The sequence below is a fragment of the Antechinus flavipes genome, chromosome 2 (genome assembly GCF_016432865.1).
Source record: "Antechinus flavipes isolate AdamAnt ecotype Samford, QLD, Australia chromosome 2, AdamAnt_v2, whole genome shotgun sequence".
Classification (NCBI taxonomy): Eukaryota; Metazoa; Chordata; class Mammalia; order Dasyuromorphia; family Dasyuridae; genus Antechinus; species Antechinus flavipes.
The window spans coordinates 229,591,367-229,608,762 of record NC_067399.1 but is presented as its reverse complement, the minus strand read 5'-3'; the positions used below and the strand labels follow the sequence as shown (position 1 = coordinate 229,608,762).

Sequence of the window (17,396 nt, the reverse complement as noted above, 5' to 3'; positions counted from 1 at the left end):
CGCTGATGTAAGTCATATATATACAATACTTTTAAACATAATCCCATATTTGTCATGATCAATCACAATTTGAAGTGATTCATGATGAAATATGCTAACTACCTCCAAAAAGAGGCTGGGTGGACACAGAGTACAAAATAAAGCATATTTTGTTTCTTTTTTCTTCTCTCTCTCTCTCTCTCTCTCTCTCTCTCTCTCTCTCTCTCTGGACATGGCTAAGGTAGGAATTCATTTTGCTTGATTATATTTATACACACACACATACATATAAATGTAATGAATTTTGTTTTTCTTGACTTTTCAGTGATTGGGGAAGGGACTCAGAGAGGGAGGGAATTCAAAATTAAAAATAAAACAAAATTGAATTTAAAAAAGAATTAGAAAGCCAAATCAATTTCAGATATTAAGTATTATGTTGTGTCCAGGTGGCCATGCTATTGGGTGACTGATAGGATATGAGAATGTGAACAATCATTCTATCTTGGAAAAACCCAGCATCAATGCAAATGCTGTTTTAGGATTATTCCACCATTGGCATATCATGGGAGATATAATAAACGAACTCATCTTTTTTACTCTAGAATAGAAAAAAAAAAATAGCCCAACCAAGGAAGGCCTCTTTCCTTAAGTAATGATTTGAATCCTGATGTGAGTTTTCTCTTCATGGCTGAATATTTGGCATGATATCTCATAACTTCAGGCAATTTACAATCTATATCCTAACCAGTACCCATCACAACCAAAATAAGCTCTTATCCCAAGCTTATTGCAGGTGTGTGTGTGTGTGTGTGTGTGTGTGTGTGTGTGTATGTAAGGTTATTTCTTAAGTGATTCATCCCTTTAATTCAGCTTTCTAGTGCCATACCCACAGCCCGGAAATGTAAAAAGAATAAGCAATCAGCAAGTACAATAGCAAATAACAGGGAGAAGCAGCTTGGTGAGCTGATCTGACTGAAGCTGTTTTAACTAAGCAAGAAGAAAATGGGAGTAAGTGAGGTGCCTGTGAATATGTACCATCTTCCTATCCCCCATCTCGTGGGCTCCTGGAGCTTAGGAGCGTTTAGAGAACAAAAGTGAACTTGCACAGGGCAAAGCCAAAAGCTTGGTGACATGAGGTTGAAGGAATACGTTTTATTTGTATGGATTATATGTGTAATAAATTTTAAATCTCTTTTGTCTTAAAAAGCAGAATCTAATTGCTTGTGCAATTGTAAGGAATGAATGGACAGGGGGTATTTTAGAAACAACATTTTGGTTTCTAGGAGCCTGCCAAGGGACTGAGACCTCAGTGGTTTGGGTGCAGAGCCAGGTCAAGTTTTTGTCCAAGCTTCTATGACCAGTCAGCTCTTTCTTGCTCCCACTTCTCTTTCTCTCTGTGACTAAAGATAGATGGTTTGCACCATTTCTATAAGCCCAGGGCCACAGACTTGGGGGAGAGGGGGAGGAACAGGGAGATGATCCTGGCTCCTAGCCACAATTTCATCCTTTTAGCAGCCTTGAGACTTTTGACTGTCTAAACCTGCAATCTGGTAGATAGGTGCTGAGTTGAGTGTCTGGCAAGTGAGTCATGTTGAGTCATGATGAAGCAGCCAGGTGCACTTACTTGAGAAGAGGGGCTTCGGGGTGAGCAGGGGAGCTGGACCTGAGGAAAGGCGTTACTCTAAATCGTGAGCAACCGTGTGGATATGGCGTAAATAAGGCGCTCGGGGTTAAGTTTCTGAGGTGGAGGAGACTGGCAAATATGTGACTAGCCACACCATGCGTCCCCCTGCAAGGGCTCCATTTGTGAGTTTGACAAACCCTCCTTTCCCATGTGCCCATTTGCTCCTCCCTTTCTCCATCTCCTATAACGTCTGAGAAGCAAGAGCCTCATTGTCTGCTTTTGCAGACACTAAGAAGCTAACTTCCGAGAAATTAGTCAGCCCCTTCCAGTTTTCAGCCGGAGAAGATCAAGGGTTCCCACTAGTAGAGGCTGCCCAAGTGAACTTATCACCTGTCAGTTATTAAGCTCCAGGCTGCGTGCCCCTAGGCGTTTATCCTGATGGTTAGATTATAAACTTAGACGCTGTCTGACACCTTCTACCCAAGTACTAAGATAGAGTGTGTTCTCTCATTTGTTCTTGTGACTGGCCTTTTTTTTTGAATGTAGAATTTAGAGGTAGAGAGCACAGAAAGGAGAAGCACAGAGACCCAGTTCTAGAGCTTGTTGTTCCAGACTCTCTGCCTTAATTTATATAGCATTAGGACTCCCGAGTTCAAGAAAACCTTCATGGATGCATCCTTAGAGTCTTAGAGTAAATTGAGAGTGAACAGAGACCTAAAGGGTAAGAAGCCTGTCCAAGAAAAGAGAGGCAGAGTTAGAATTCAAAGGAAGGGTCTTTGACTATCTGATTAGCCCCCTTCCACTATACCACATTATTTCTTTGATTCCTCACATTTGTATAGCACTTTACAGTATTCTTTGTTACTAGGTATTATCATTCCCTTTTAACTTATTTACTTTGGGTTTTTAAAAAATCCATTTTATAGATGAGAAAATCAAGATCCAGGGACATTTGAGTGACTTGCAGCATCCCTAAGAACACAAGTATTTTCTTGTTTGTAGCTGAAGAAACTGAGATTGGGAGAGGTTGTGATTTATCATCTAGGGTCAGGCAGCTATTAAACTTCAGGGTCCAGATTTTGATTCCAAGCCCATGCTGCCTGCCTGATGATCCACTAATATAGAGCTTAAAGAAAGCAATTTTCAATTTCTAGAGAAAAAAAAAAAGCTGCTTGATTGTGGGCTTCTACTGAATTCCTCAGGGTATATATGTCTAAGCACCACTTCAATGATGCATCCTCTTCCTCCTCTTCTTCACAGCTCTCCCTGCTCTGCTACCTCCTGGGCCTCATGAAACCATCTTCCTTAGGGCAACACTTGACCACCTGCTCCTCAGCCTTGCAAAACCAGAAGCAACAGCTAGAAGTTAACACGGAGCTAGATCAAGAGGTGAGCCTTTTGCGTGTCCTCCTCTCATCCAGTGCTAAGGCCTGTAGGAAGGCTCAGTAATATGATGTGTTTCCATTACTTTTCTTCCCTTGCCCCTCACCAAAATAAAAAAAAAATTAAATTAAAAACAAAATCCCTGAGGCAATACTAGGGCAAATACCAACAGGTTGCCTCCCCTATTAAGAGGAGGTGCTAATTATCTGCTCTATAGCCTGTAATTAGTACCTTTGTACACACCCCCTCACAGAGACACTGACAGGCAATATAGTGTGTATGAGGTATGGAGACTCAGATTTTGAATGTATCCCTGACACCGCACATGTGATTTATTGTGTCTTTCACAGCTTGACATGGCTTTGTTTTCCATAGGGACTTTTAGGTTACTCTGGAATCAAGCTGCTCATTCATATAGTTGTTGAAGCTCTGATCAGGGGTGGAGTAATAAGATAAGGAGACAAGTGATTTTGTCATCGAAATGTAAGGGGATGTAGATATTTGTTTTTCCTTAAGTCTGAAGGAATCAAATCCCAGGATCTCTGGTCCCCATCTTTTTCATTCCTAAAGAGCCAAGATAGTTTCATGGGTTAGAGTGAATCTAGATTGGGCCATTTGACTTCCTAACACAGAAATTTGAAGGTCCTGGTCCTTTTACTTCTTGGAAATTTAGATAGGCAATGAGTCTTCTCTGAGGTTAATGTCAATTCATCCAAAGGTACAGCCTTTAGGCATCTTTTTGCAAATCAGATAAATGAATTAATGACTTAATGAATGTTGGACTATTATGAAGATATGATAATTCCTGGACTATGCTTCTCCTCTAGGAAAACTGGGAGAAGATTGTCTTTCAGTTCTTCCTGATATTCAGCACATTTCTGAAGCGGCCGCTTCCCAGGAGTCACAGCTTCCTCCATCCCTATTCTGCTTTGCCAAGTATTATCTATAAACCAGACCCACTTGTTTATTATAACTCCAGGCTTGTGTTTGAGTTTGTAAAAAAGCAGGACCAGTAATTGACCGCTTAAGGACAAAGGTAGTCCTTCACCCCAAAATAAGCGAAGTAAGCTTTTAGTTCGCATAAGCAGCCTCTTTAATCCTGGATGCCATGAGCATAGGGAAGTAGGCCTGAACCATAAAAAAATGAAAATGGTAGAAGAAAAAAGGTAGGGAGAGAGAAAGGAAGGAAAAGTATATAATGAAATTCATCAAGTCCCACTTCCACATTCTTCAATAGCCACCCACAGGTGCCATAGAATTGCTTTCCCCGTTTTAGCTAATACCATCTCCAACTCGTAAGTTGTCATTTTTAGCTTTATTGCCTGTCATTGCCTTTCTGATAACAGAATAAATATTCATTTAAAAGGCTAAAAAAATAAGAAGGACCACTGGTTACTTTAGGTACCATTTCTGAGCATAGAGAGGATGCTATGGAAGGTTCTCATGTTGGATGACCGCCATTTTAGAAAATGAATGTTGTATTCCCACCAGAATCAGAGTGGGCTTACAAACTTGAAATGGTGCACAAAGGGGGATAGAGAAGATTCTATAGAGAATCAGAGGGGATTCTGTATAACTTTACTAGTAGAAACTTACTCAGGAGACTCTTTTTTTTATCTCTCTTTCTTGTTCCACATTTTTCTTTCCTTTACCTGCAGGGATGACTATTGAGTTAAAGTACTCAAGAATCAGGTGGGGAAAAGAGCACTGCCCCATAAAAGCAAACAGGAGCTATTTTGTTTTGCTTAAATATTGTGTGAACTGAAAAGTTCAAGTTGCACTATTTAAGAAACCCTCATCCCCATGCTACTCACAGGGTGGGGCCTGATTAGTGGTCTATGAGAGAACTCGCTGGAAGCTGGCGCCCAGTCTTAATTCTGCTACAACTGACTCCTCATTAGGGTCGAGCATGTTTCATCTTCAAAGAAGACCAGACTCCTCACTAGCCAGAGAGCGAGTGGCGTCATTAACCCAATTTTACAGGTAGCCATGTTCTCCACCACTAAAGAGCCTTTCATCCTGAGAGCTCAAAGGTTTTGGCTTCTCCCCATGGTGCAGATGGGGAAACTGAGGCCAGGGTAGTCATAGTATCACCTAAAGTGACCCTGCTGGGTAAAAAATGGCAGCTTTCCCCTACTCTTGAGCTCTGTTCTCACTTAGATTTACTTTGGCTATATTCACTCCTGAGAAAACCAACCAGAGTCTTGTTCCTAGTTCTATCTTCCATGGAAATTGAAACTTCTACTTCTTCCCTCTCTTTCAAACATTTCTCGTATGTCATTTCCCCACTCACCCTCCGTGGCTTCCTATTACTATCTCCATGAGCAAATATAATATTCTCTTGGGCATTTAAAGCTTTTCATAGTATAAAAGAACGAAAAGTGAAGTGAAGAGAACCAAGAGAACTTAGAATACAGTAAATAGCCGTATTGTTCAAAGAATAATTGTGAACAACCAAGTTATCCCAAATATTATAAATACTCAAATTAATTATGAAAGACCTATGAAGAAAGGTGCTATCCACCTCCAGAGATTCATAAAGTACTGCCACCATGTACTTCAACAGGCACCTACTTGTGCCATAGATTTGTGTTGAATGGCTATCTTCCTTGGTGGAAGGTGCAGAGAGAGGAAGGGAGATGGGAACTTTTAAGAGTAACAATTTTTAATTAAATTTTTAAAAAATAACATTTTCTGCCTTTCCAGATTTCTTACACTTTATTCCCCTTCAACACTTGATGATCTGCTGGGGGGCTGCTTGTTCATTTCATGTGATACTCCATCTCCAGTCAATAGCTGTCCCCCAAGCCTGGAATTTTTTTTTTGTCTCACCTCTTTCTCCTGGTTTCCCTAGCCCCCTTCAAGACTCAATTAAAATCCTTCCTTCTGCAGAAAACCTTTCCTACTTACTCCTACTATGAATGCCTTCTCCCATCTTCCATCTACTTTTTATATATCTTGCATGTACATAATTATTCGATTATTGTCTCATCTGTTAGAAAGTAAACTCCTTGAGGGCAGAGACCATGTTTTTGTATCCCCAGCATTTAAAACCGGACACATACTGATTTCTTACTAAATGTTTCTTGATTCATTTATTCCTTTCTGATGATTGTGCGGCTTTAGTCAAGTCAGCTATCCCTTCACTGCATATTCTTTTCAGTCAGGAAGGAAGAGAACAGATATTTATTAATATTACATTATATGTAATTATTATTATTATATAATATATGCTAATCTCTTTATAAATATTATCTCATTTGATCTTTGCAATACCTCTGTGAGGTAGATGATGTTATTATCCCCATTTTGCAGCTGAAAAATTGAGGCAGACAGAGCTTAGCTGATTTGCCCAGGATCACATAGCTATTTCTGAACTCACGTTTTTTGTGATTCTGCGCTCATGCTATATCCTCAAGCAATCAGCAAGCATTTATTATACACACTAGTCCCTGATCTTCTTTTAAATGCTGGTGATACAAAGAAAGGCATAAATGTAAAAATACCTGCCTTCTAGGAGCTTACATACTATTGGGATGAAAATATGTAAATAGGTACCTGAACAATAGATACCGAGTAGGAGGACTGTAATCTTAGAATTTATAGCCTCAGAATCTTTTCCCCCATCTTCTTTGGGGTTCACACTATAAAGAGAGTCCTATATGAGGATGAAGACTCAGCTTTTCCTATTAGATGCTCTTGGCTATAGAAATGTCATGTAGTTATGACAATAACAATCATAATGTATTGTTGGTAATTATTAGCTACCAAGATTCTTGCCTTGGAAAGGCAACCACCCATTAAACAAAGAAGACATCCTGTGCTAGTGGACATAAGCCCATCCTGAGAATTCTTGTCCCAGCTCAGTCAGGACCAACCAGCAAAGCAGTAGCTCAGGAACATTGCCTCCCAGAGTGTTTGTGTCAGTCCCGGAGTGGAAATTCAGTGACTTAGGCTGTGAGTAATTAGTTCTACTACTTGACTCTGTGACCTTGGGAGAGCCACTTAGTGTCTCTGGGCCTCAGTTTGCTCATTTGTAAAATGAGGGGGTTCAGTGAGATGATCTTTAAATCCCATGATCTTATAAACTTTTAAAGATTCTTTTGAATCCTTTTGAAGACCTGGGAAAAAAAGAGTTTGATGAATACTTCACAGTGGTTTTGATATTCCCTGACACATTATAGTTACCAAGTTTTGAATCACATTTCTATAAGAGAAATAAAAAAACTGGTCAAAAGAGATGAAAGTTTAAAAAAAAAATCTTTTACTGGTCATAATGATGATGGTGACAGTTGTGATATAGTTTGAAGAGAAGTTATTTGTCAGATTAAAAGTAGGAAGGAAGTAATCTGTCAGGTTGAAAGTAGGAAAGAGAACCTAGCAAAAGATCAACTGTGATGGATGTGGTTTTTTTCAACAATGAGTTGATCCAGACCAATTCCAATAGACTTGTGATAGAGAAAGACATTCACATCCAGATGGAGAACTATGAGAACTGAATGTGGATCACAACATAGTATTTTCACTTTTATTGTTGTTGTTTGCTTGCTTGGCATTTTTTCCCTTTTTGATCTGATTTTTTTCTGTGTAGCATGGTAAGTGTGGAAATATGTTTAGAAGAATTGCACATGTTTAAGCTATACTGAATTACTTGCTGTCTAGGGGAGGGGGAAAGTAAGAAAGGAGGGAGAAAAATATGGAACACAATGTTTTGCAAGGATGAATGTTTAAAACTGTCTTTGCATGTATTTTGAAAAATAAAAGGTTATTATATAAAAAACCCCACAAATGAATTTCCTAAAAAAAAAAAAAAAAAAAAAATTCAGAATTAACATGGATGTATTCCGCCAACCATTTAAAAATCAATTAATCCTAATAATAAACCAATTTTTTTAAAAGAAAAAAAAAAAGAGGAAGAAGATTGCCTCTAGGTATCTTGCTTTGGCCTGTGAGATAACCCTCCTTGTCCCTTGAAGTGGGGATCCTCTCCAGGCTCGTATTGCAGAAGTCTCTTGTCACATCATTCTCTGTTGATATTACATAGCTAGGTCCAGTTTAATAATATTATCATCACAAAATTATCAACAAGAGCCAGAAAATTTAAAAGGGTCCAGGTGTTCTTCCCTGTCACATGGAACTGAAAGTGATGCTGACACAGTGGAAGGGGAAAAGAGATTTGGAGCAGAACCGATACCTTCAGGAACAGACATTCTTGAAGATACTCTTGACTCTCAGTTCCCTTGGTGCCAGCCACTATCAGGACACACATTGGGTTTTCTGCCTTCTGTTCAGTAACATGTCTTCTGTTTGCCATGGTCTAGAATATCCTGATGAGGCAGAAAAACAGGCTTTGTGTCTCTGGGGGTTTCTTCATCTATGCTAATTTAGTTCCACCCAGGCCTGAGTGACAGAACTGCCTGAACCCCAACCCCCTGAAGGACATCTGTGTCTGGATACTCCTGCTCCCCCAGGTTCCCCTCCTAAGTGTGCACACTCAAGTTCCTCTGGGCTTGGGTGGTGAATGTGGATCCAGAGCATGTTAGTTAATATGGGATGTGTGTTTGTTTTCATTTTATTTCACGAACATATGTGCCTTTGTGATGTTGCTGTGTATGTCTCTGCCCATGTTGTGTATGTCTACTGATGTTGTCTGTGGGCAGCTGGTCAAGCGTGGAGCTCCTTTGTGTTTGTGTGTATGGTGTGTTTCTGTGTGCATTGTGTTCTGTGTGATATCTTAATAGAGGAGATGAACAAGTTTTACTGCTTTCACTGCTGCGTCAGGTAGCCAGGGAGGTAGGTCTGTCTGGGTGAGGTTTGGCCAGGTCATGACAGGGAGAGGCACTTTTTTTCTCTCTCTCCTAAGTGAGGAATTAAAGACGTTGCCATATCCTGATAGGAAAGCTGGTCTCTGTTGATTTTGGAAGTCATCACTTCTTTTTTTTTTTCCTTTTTCTGAGAGCAAATTGCATTGTGCATCTATTTGATTGCCCCTCTGCTCCTGGATCCAATAAGATCAAAGAAGCAGAGGTCTCTAAGAGATCCTATCCCTACTGGAGATCTTACTTTTGAAGTCCAGTCTTGTCTTTTTGTGTTTTCTGATGCGCTAAAATTTCTTAGAATCATTATTTAAGGGAATTTGGAGCAGTTTGGGGAGAGTTTGAGCAAGTGTCTACCTTTATTCCACCATCTTTCTAGTTTTATCTTAAAAGATTTCTAGTGTGATGGATAACTCTAATTGTTTAGGAAGTTTTTCCTTATATTTAGCAAAAATCTGATTTTCTGCACCCATACATTCTATCCTTAGGAGCTAAGAGTTTGGTTCTTTTTCTACATGATAGCCCTTGACAGATTCGAAGACAGCTATCATTTTCCTCCTAAGGCTTAGCTTCCTCAAGCCAATTATCCTTATTTCCTTTAAGAGATCCTCATTTGCCATGTCTTATCATTGTCCTGGATATCTTCTCCTATCTGGATATACTTAAATTTGTCAGTGTCCTTCGTAAAACTTGGTACCCAGAATTGAAAATCTAGTACCCTGGATATTTTCTGACAAGAGCAGAGAGCATTGGAACTTCCACCATCTTCATTCTGTTATCCACTTAAATTCCAATATCTTTTTCAAAAATATTGTTTAACAGGATTTTATAATGGTGAATATTGAAAAATATCTATGTATATATTTTGAAAATAAAAAGCTTTAATTTAAAAAAATTACATAATAGCTTTTTATTTTTCAAAATACATGCAAAGACAGTTTTCAACATTCATCCTTGCTTTTAATTAAAAAATTAAAAGCTTTTTAATTAAAAAAAACCCAAATATATTGTTTAGCTAGGCTTTTTTTCCAATTCTGAACTTGTATAGTTGATCTTTTGATTCCAAATGGTGATTTTTTAATTTATCCCTAATTAATTCGATCTTACTAATTTTGGCCTGTTATTCTAACTGTCCTCTAATATGTTGGCTATTGTATCAGGTTTGTGAACTATACATATATATATATATATGTCTTCATCCAAGTCATTGATTACAATATTTGTCCTCCCTATTTCACAAAGATGTTATAGAAATCAAATTATATAATGATACCACATCACAAAAAGCTTTATAAGCACAACATATCATTATTATTAACTCTACAACATAATTTTCATCCTGACTATAGAAAGATTAACACTTGGCTTCCAGACTTCGTGAGAAGGAAAGGGAGAAGTCACAATCTCTGTCTCATAGAATAAGACAAGTGGAACCTCAGAGTTCCTTTTTCCCAGTCTTCTCTCACCATGAAATAACACTTCCCTTTTGACTTCACACATCTTTCCTACTGTAAGACATGTGTATGTTGAAGATAATGATAGCTCCATTCATTTTGTGAATCTTGATTCCTGAAAGAGACATTCATGAGAAAGTAATTTAAAAAAAAAACATATGAGGTAGAAACTCCCAGGTTCTATCCCAGAATGTCTATGTACCTTCCCTTTTTATGCCTCAGTTTCCTTCCTTTGTAAATTGAGAATGATCAGGTTTCCTTTATAGTCGGCTTCATTATAATCTTTAGGAAAGAGATCTCTGAGAAATTGATAATGAAAAGTTTTTAATTAGATTACTAATTGATTTGTACACCAAACATTAGCAATTATTTAACTTTATCTAGGTTTGCAGAATTAATACTGCTAAGATAATTGAGGGCAAGTACTGCAAAGTCCAGTCCAGTTGTGCCTAATAGGCTTAAAACTTTAAGAGCTATCTTTGGCTTCTTGATCTTTCACATCAATCAGCAGCTCTTTTTTATTCTTCCTTTGAAAAATCTTTCAAATTCCTCCCTTCTTTTCCATTCCCATTATCACTATTCTGGCCCAGGTTCCCATAACTGCATTAACTGCTTCTTGTTAACTTTCCTCTTCCCCCACTAGTTTCTTCTTTCCTTTAATCCATCCTGAATACATTTGCTTTATTTTTCATAACTCCTTTGCTTAAGAAAAATGGCTTCTGAATCCATTTGCTCAAAAATGAACTCCTTTGTCTGGCATTCGAGACCCTCCAATATATATCTCAACTAATCCTACATCCTCCACCCAACTTTATCTCATACTATTTCTGGTTACAGATTTTTCACACTAGTCACCTTATCATCTTATCTTCTATCCCTCAAGGTGTACCCTCTGTCTGGAACATATTTCCTGCTCTATCTTATAGATAGAGCTCAATATCTTTCTCTTCAAAACTTTTGCCTATCATTCCTTGCTTTGAATTTCTATACATCTTATTATGTATATTGCATTCTCTAAAACTTGGTTATATACTGCCTTGGATTGTTTTCTAGTTGTAGCAGTCCATGTCTCCCCAATCCCACCTCCCCTAACACAGGGGTTCCCTGTGAGTATATTCTTGAGTGCTGTCCCCAGTTTCAGGGGACTTCTTGATTTTGAAGTCCTAGAAGCACTTTGTGACATAAAATCTCAGCATCTTTCAGGCATAGGATAAGTGCAAAAAGAAGTAGAAGTACTCAGTGTACTAGAGGTAGAATAGGAATTAATAAGTGGCAAAGGAAAAGGAAGACAGTTTTCTAGATTGAAGGGCAATTACAGGGTTTCCATGACAGCTAGAGACTAAATTCAATTTAGCATGCATGCATTAAGTGCCTGCTGTGTGTAGCACATTATACTGGGCACTGGAAATAATAATACAGAGTTTAGATAAGATACAATCCCTGCCTTTAAGTAACTTGCAGCCTAGTGAGAAGCATGATATATTCACAAGAATACCAATGGAGCCACTGTCTGGCTTTCATCTTTGTCTTTGCCATGTGACCAACTCCTCTTCTCTTTCTGTCATATAATTCTTTGATGATATCCTTTATCCCCGTTATTCAGAGTTCCTTAGTAGTTATATATTGCAGCCTTTTCTGTCTGCCATGCATCCCTTCCCATTGTCATCTGTGGGATGTGGCTCCTCTTTGGTTTTCTATAGAGGGAGTGGTGTTTCAATAAGACGAATAAAATATCTGTGCTGAAAAGATGAGTCTTTGGCGTAGGGTGTAGGATGGATAGGGAGCCAGGAAGAACTGACCTGAGATTTCCCAAGCCCTTCCGCCAGCTGAGCCGTGACCTGGGGGCTCTAGGCTGACGCTGCCCCAGTTCCAGGCCCATCCCCAGGCCTGAGACAGGAAAATGATTGAAATTCCAGGTCCATCAAGCCTGTTCCATCAAGCAGAGGGACTAGGCTATTTTGCCAACTTGGATTTGGCTGTTGAGAAGTCTGGACAAGTCAAAAAAGCTGTTGCCAATGATTGAATGGGAAGTGAAATTTCTGTGTGGTTTGTAAGCCTCTAGGTCACCATAAAATAAATAAGTTTTCTCTGGGACTGGAGAAACCTCTGATAGAAGTAGTAAGATTGATGCCCAAGGGGAGACCTTCCATGAGAAACTGTCATCAAAAAAAAGAAGCAAGATTTCTTAGAATCTTCCCATTTTGAAAGGTCTCCTCTAGCCACCAATTTGTGCCCATTGTCATTAGCACAACATTCCTATGTTACTAATAATGTAAACACTGACAAGAGGCACTATTGGGTGGGACAAGGGTTCCAGGTAACTCTTGACTGAAATTCTCAGAAACTCTGTAGTGAATAGGACGTATAAGTCACTTTGGATCCCATGAACAGTATTATTTATTTTACTAATAGGTTCCTCAGTAGACATCCTCTTTAAGAATATAATATAATATGATATGATATGATATAATACAATACAATAGAATATAGAATAAGAATATAATCAGGAGCTGCCCTGAGTCCAATAATCTATTAGTCATTAGGACATAACTTGAGGAGGGTTAACTCCTTTCATATTAGTACTTCAGATACTGCTCAGTTTCCAGGGTTTCTCAAATGGGGCAGCAGAAACATGAAGAGAGAAACCATGGCTTGACATAAACAGTGTTTGAAAGGAGGGCACATTCTTTGCTTTAAAATCTCTTTTGGTGAGAAGGAGTGTCCTTTATTTTGTTTCCTCCAGTGAAAGTGGACAGGTTGGCTTTGGGAGAAGTTGTTTTTGAATCCCCAAACTAGAAAATTTCAGAATTCCTTTGCAAATTAGAGCATACTTAGATTCCATGTTGCTCCTTCTGAATTCAAGTAAATTTAAGGAAAGAAACTATATGCGAGGCTTCTCAGAAAAATGAAGATGAAGAGAAGGAGGAAGAGAGAGAAGAGAGAAAAAGAGGAAAAGAAAAGGGAAGAGAGAAGAGAACAGGAGAAAAAAAAAGGGTATTTGCTGTTATGAAAAATTTGGGATCAGTAAAAGTAAAATTGCCATTTTTCAAAGGTAGTCCAATTCTTTATTCTCCTCCTTTTCAACTTTGAGCCCAATTCATTGTCCATCTGTATTATCCCTGATATAAATATTGTTGTATAACCTCTATAGGGGGCTCATTTAGATACATGTAAAAAATGGTCAGCATCTATTTGATTTTTTCCTGTATGAATGGACATTCCAAACTTCTTTAAGTGATGACATATCTTTCTAAGGGAATTAGGTGATGCAGTAGAGGGAATGCAGCGACTGTAGTCTTGGTGAATTCAAATCTGGCTACAGACACTTACTAGCTGTGTGACCCTGGGCAAGTCACTTAACCCTGTTTGCTTCAGTTTCCTCAACTGTAAAATTGAGCTGGAGAAAGAAATGGCAAAACCATGGCAGTATCTCTGCCAAGAAAACCCTAAGTGAAATCACAAATAGTTGGACACAACTGAAATGAATCAACATTGAAATGAAATTAATGCCTTTCTGGAGGCTCTGTAATTTTCTTGGGGTCTGACATGACCAATACTAGTGTTATCCATTTAAAAAAATGCATCTATCCATAAGGGATCCTTCCTTGACCAGTACTCTGTACTGGAGTTCTTTCATTTCAAAGTGTATATTTTGAGTAAATACACATCTCCCTCACTTTATGTTGATCATGAAGAGGCTCATTGAATAAAGGTTATTTCTGTTATTACAACTATCATGGAATCTCGAATGATCTTGATATATAAATGGAAGTTACTTTGTCATAAGATAGCTTTTAAAATGGTATTTTGTTCTATTGAGTCATATATTTTTTCTTTTTTTTTAATCAACAAATAGTAAATGCCATAGAATCTTATGTTCTCAAAATCTTTCAGTCATTTGTGGGATGGTAAAGACATGGTCCACTGTCGAATATTTTTGTGAAAGCCTGTTTATTCCCTTCTACCACTCTTATTGGGGATTCCCTCTATTTGTATATAGGTGACCCCCATAAAGGTTTTGTATAGATGGGAAAGTTTACTCTGTAGTAGTTGTTGATATTTTCTCAGTCACCATTTTAAAAAAATTTTGAATCAGTAAGGTCTGAGATTCCCTGCTTCCCCCCAACCCATATTTAAGTATTTTCCCTCACTATAGAGAATTTTTATAAATTGGTTTTTTGGTAACCTTAAAATTGTATCAAGTCTAATGCTGATCCCTGCTACATATACTTGCTCCAGTTCTACTGTTTTTCTCATCTTTGTACTTTTTAGTGTTGTTTATATTTTTGTAAGCACCTCAGGGATTGTGATATTAGAGTCCAAGTGTGGTGATTCCATTATCCTTGATAGAGAAAACAGTTTGTTGTAATAATTTTTGCAAATCTTTTCCATTTTCCTTCTGTTTGTAGTCTTCTTTTTGTTTTCATCCTTAAGTGCACTGAGGATGACTCTGCTTATACAGATAGCTTGCCAAACTTACTTTAGATTGGTTTTACCTTCTATTGTTTCTCTTTGTTTTATGAGACAATATTGCTCATAATCACCTGTCATCTTTCTTAGTAAGATTTTACAAAATAATTTATATTCAAACCTGGTGTTTCCTTTGGCAGCCATCTCCCCTGGTTTAGCAAGTTAAGTGTTTGCTCAGGCAATTTTTTTTTCAGGCAATTCTTTCTTTCTTTTTTTGTGGTCTTGTAACAATTAATTTACATTGCTTTTTACTACTGGATGAAATTATAGTTGATATTAATGTCATTTCTGTTGATTCTTTCCCATTTTTATTTTTCAATAGATTATTTAAATGATTCATGGTTAAACTTTTCAGTTGTATACCATACAATTGTATATCTTTTTCTTATTAATATTCTTTCTTCTTGTTCATTATAAATTCTGATTATAGCTATAATGACTTGCTGGTCTGAGCTGACTAAGGGATAATTCTCATGGCCATTAAAAAAAAATCTTCTCCTGTCTTAAAATACAGTTAATTTCACTCTTTCTATTTTTTTTTGTGTTGATCATCTAGCATTTTGAAATTTTATTTTTCATTTAATATTTTATTTTCCCCTAATAAAGTGTAAAATAAAATTTCAACATTTATTTTAAAAATTGAGTTCCAAATTCTTTCTCTCTCTTCCTATCCCCCTCATTGAGAAGACAAACAATTTAATATTGGTTATACCAATATAAAATTGGTAATTACGCAAAAAATCTCTGTATTAGTCATATTATAAAAGAAAACATAGACCAAAATAAAAACCCAAAGAAAATAAAATTTAAAAAAAAGTATGCTTCTGTCTGTATTTAGACTCAGTCTGTTCTTTCTCTGGAAATGGACAAAATTTTTCACAATAAATCTTTCAGAGTTGTCTTGAACCATTGTACTGCTGACATTAGCTAAGTCATTCACAATTGATTAGCTTACAATATTGTTGTTATGGTGTACATTTTTCTCCTGGTTCTACACATTTCGCTTTACATAATATGTTCATCTAAGTTTCTCCAGATTTTTTTTTATTTCTTACATCATAATAGTATTCCATCACAATCCTATGCCACAAATTGTTCAGCCATTTCCCAACTGCTGAGCATCTCTTCAACTTCCAATTCTTTGCCTTTAGAAAAACATCACTATAAATATTTGGTCATAGTTCCAAATTGCTCTAAATAATGCTTAAATCAATTCACAACTCCACCAACAGTGTATTAGTGTCTTAATTTTCCCACATCTTTTCCAACATTTATCATTCTCCTTTTCTGTTCTATTAGCCATTCCAATAAGTATGAGGTAATACCTCAGTATTGTTTAAATTTGCATTTCTCCAATCAATAGTGATTTAGAGCATTTTTTCATATGGCAACAGCTTTGATTACTTTATCTGAAAATCAACTGTTCATGTTTTCTGATCATTTGACAATTGGGGAATTTTTATAAATTCAACTCATTTCTTTACATGTTTATCAAAGAAACTTGCTTCAAAACCTTTTTCACAGTTAATAATTGTTGGAATTTTTACAAACTGCTAACTCATTAGTATTGATAGATTATTAATCTGATCTTAGAAGGGGATGTTTTGGGCCAGAACCTGAAACAAGGTACTAAGTAGAATTAATTGATACAATGCTTGTGTTCACACCTTTACTCATTGGAGTTCATACATTTGGGAGATTTCAGGGTTTAGTATGAGATATCTGAATTCACACCTCCCTTGAAGCTTTTAGGGCCAGAGAGCACTCTGGGAGGTGGGAATTCACAAAGTTACAAAGTTTACTTTGTGAATCTCCCATACTTGTGAACTCCAATGAGTACTGGTGTGAACACAAGTATTGTATCAATTAGTTCTACTTAGTACCTTGTTTCAGGTTCTGGCCCAAAACATCTCCTTGTAAGATCAGATCAATAATCTATCAACTCTAATGAGTTAGCAGTTTGCAAAGATTCCAACAAATAATTTGCTAACTATTTCTGTCCATTCTTCCCTCTCCCCCATTTTTCTATTTTCTCTCTCCTTTCTTTCTGTCCCTCTTTAAAGTGCTCTGCTTTTGACTTGTTTGTTTGTCCTTTGTTCTCGAAGATGACCATGATATCAGGGAGGGGATGCCATGACATGCAAGTGAATTGGATTGAAGTGAGGAAGACTGGGAAAGGTCTTCTGCCTCTCCAGAGCCATCTGGGTTCAGTGGCCAGATGTAGATCAAGAAGACTAGAGATGGCCCTAGATGAAACTAGAGACCTCAGTTTGACTGAGGTCTCACCCACTCAATGATTAAGATGGTAGAAATTGAGGTAAAAAAATCTCCTCTTTCACCTAAATTTTAAAAAAAGAGAATGCCTCCCCCAATCCACCTTCCCTTCTATAAGTACACATACTCCCCCTTCTCTTATACCTTTTCCCTACTACTTTCTTGTAGGGTATGACAGATTTCTCCTCACTTGATGTGTCTGTTGTTTCCTCCCTGAGCCAATCCTGATGAATTCAAGTATTCCCAATACTTCCTCCATCTTTCCCTCTAATGTAATAGTTTTTTCTTTCCTTTTTTTTTGTGAGAGAAATCATCCCATTCTATCTTTCACTCTCTCTTTCAACCAGTCCACTCCTCTTTCTCACCCCTTAATTTTTATTTTTAAAGATATCATTC

General features: G+C 37.4%; 1 protein-coding gene across 3 annotated transcripts in view; it reads left to right on the top strand.

The window, feature by feature from the left end:
- The window catches only part of FAM178B (family with sequence similarity 178 member B), a 170,837-nt gene that overhangs the window by 136,932 nt on the left and 16,509 nt on the right, over positions 1-17,396 (top strand). For all 3 annotated transcript variants that reach the window (XM_051976416.1, XM_051976417.1, XM_051976418.1), the window contains one exon: positions 2,864-2,992. In XM_051976416.1, coding sequence (XP_051832376.1) covers positions 2,864-2,992 — 129 coding nt within the window. The remainder of the gene's footprint in view (positions 1-2,863; positions 2,993-17,396) is intronic.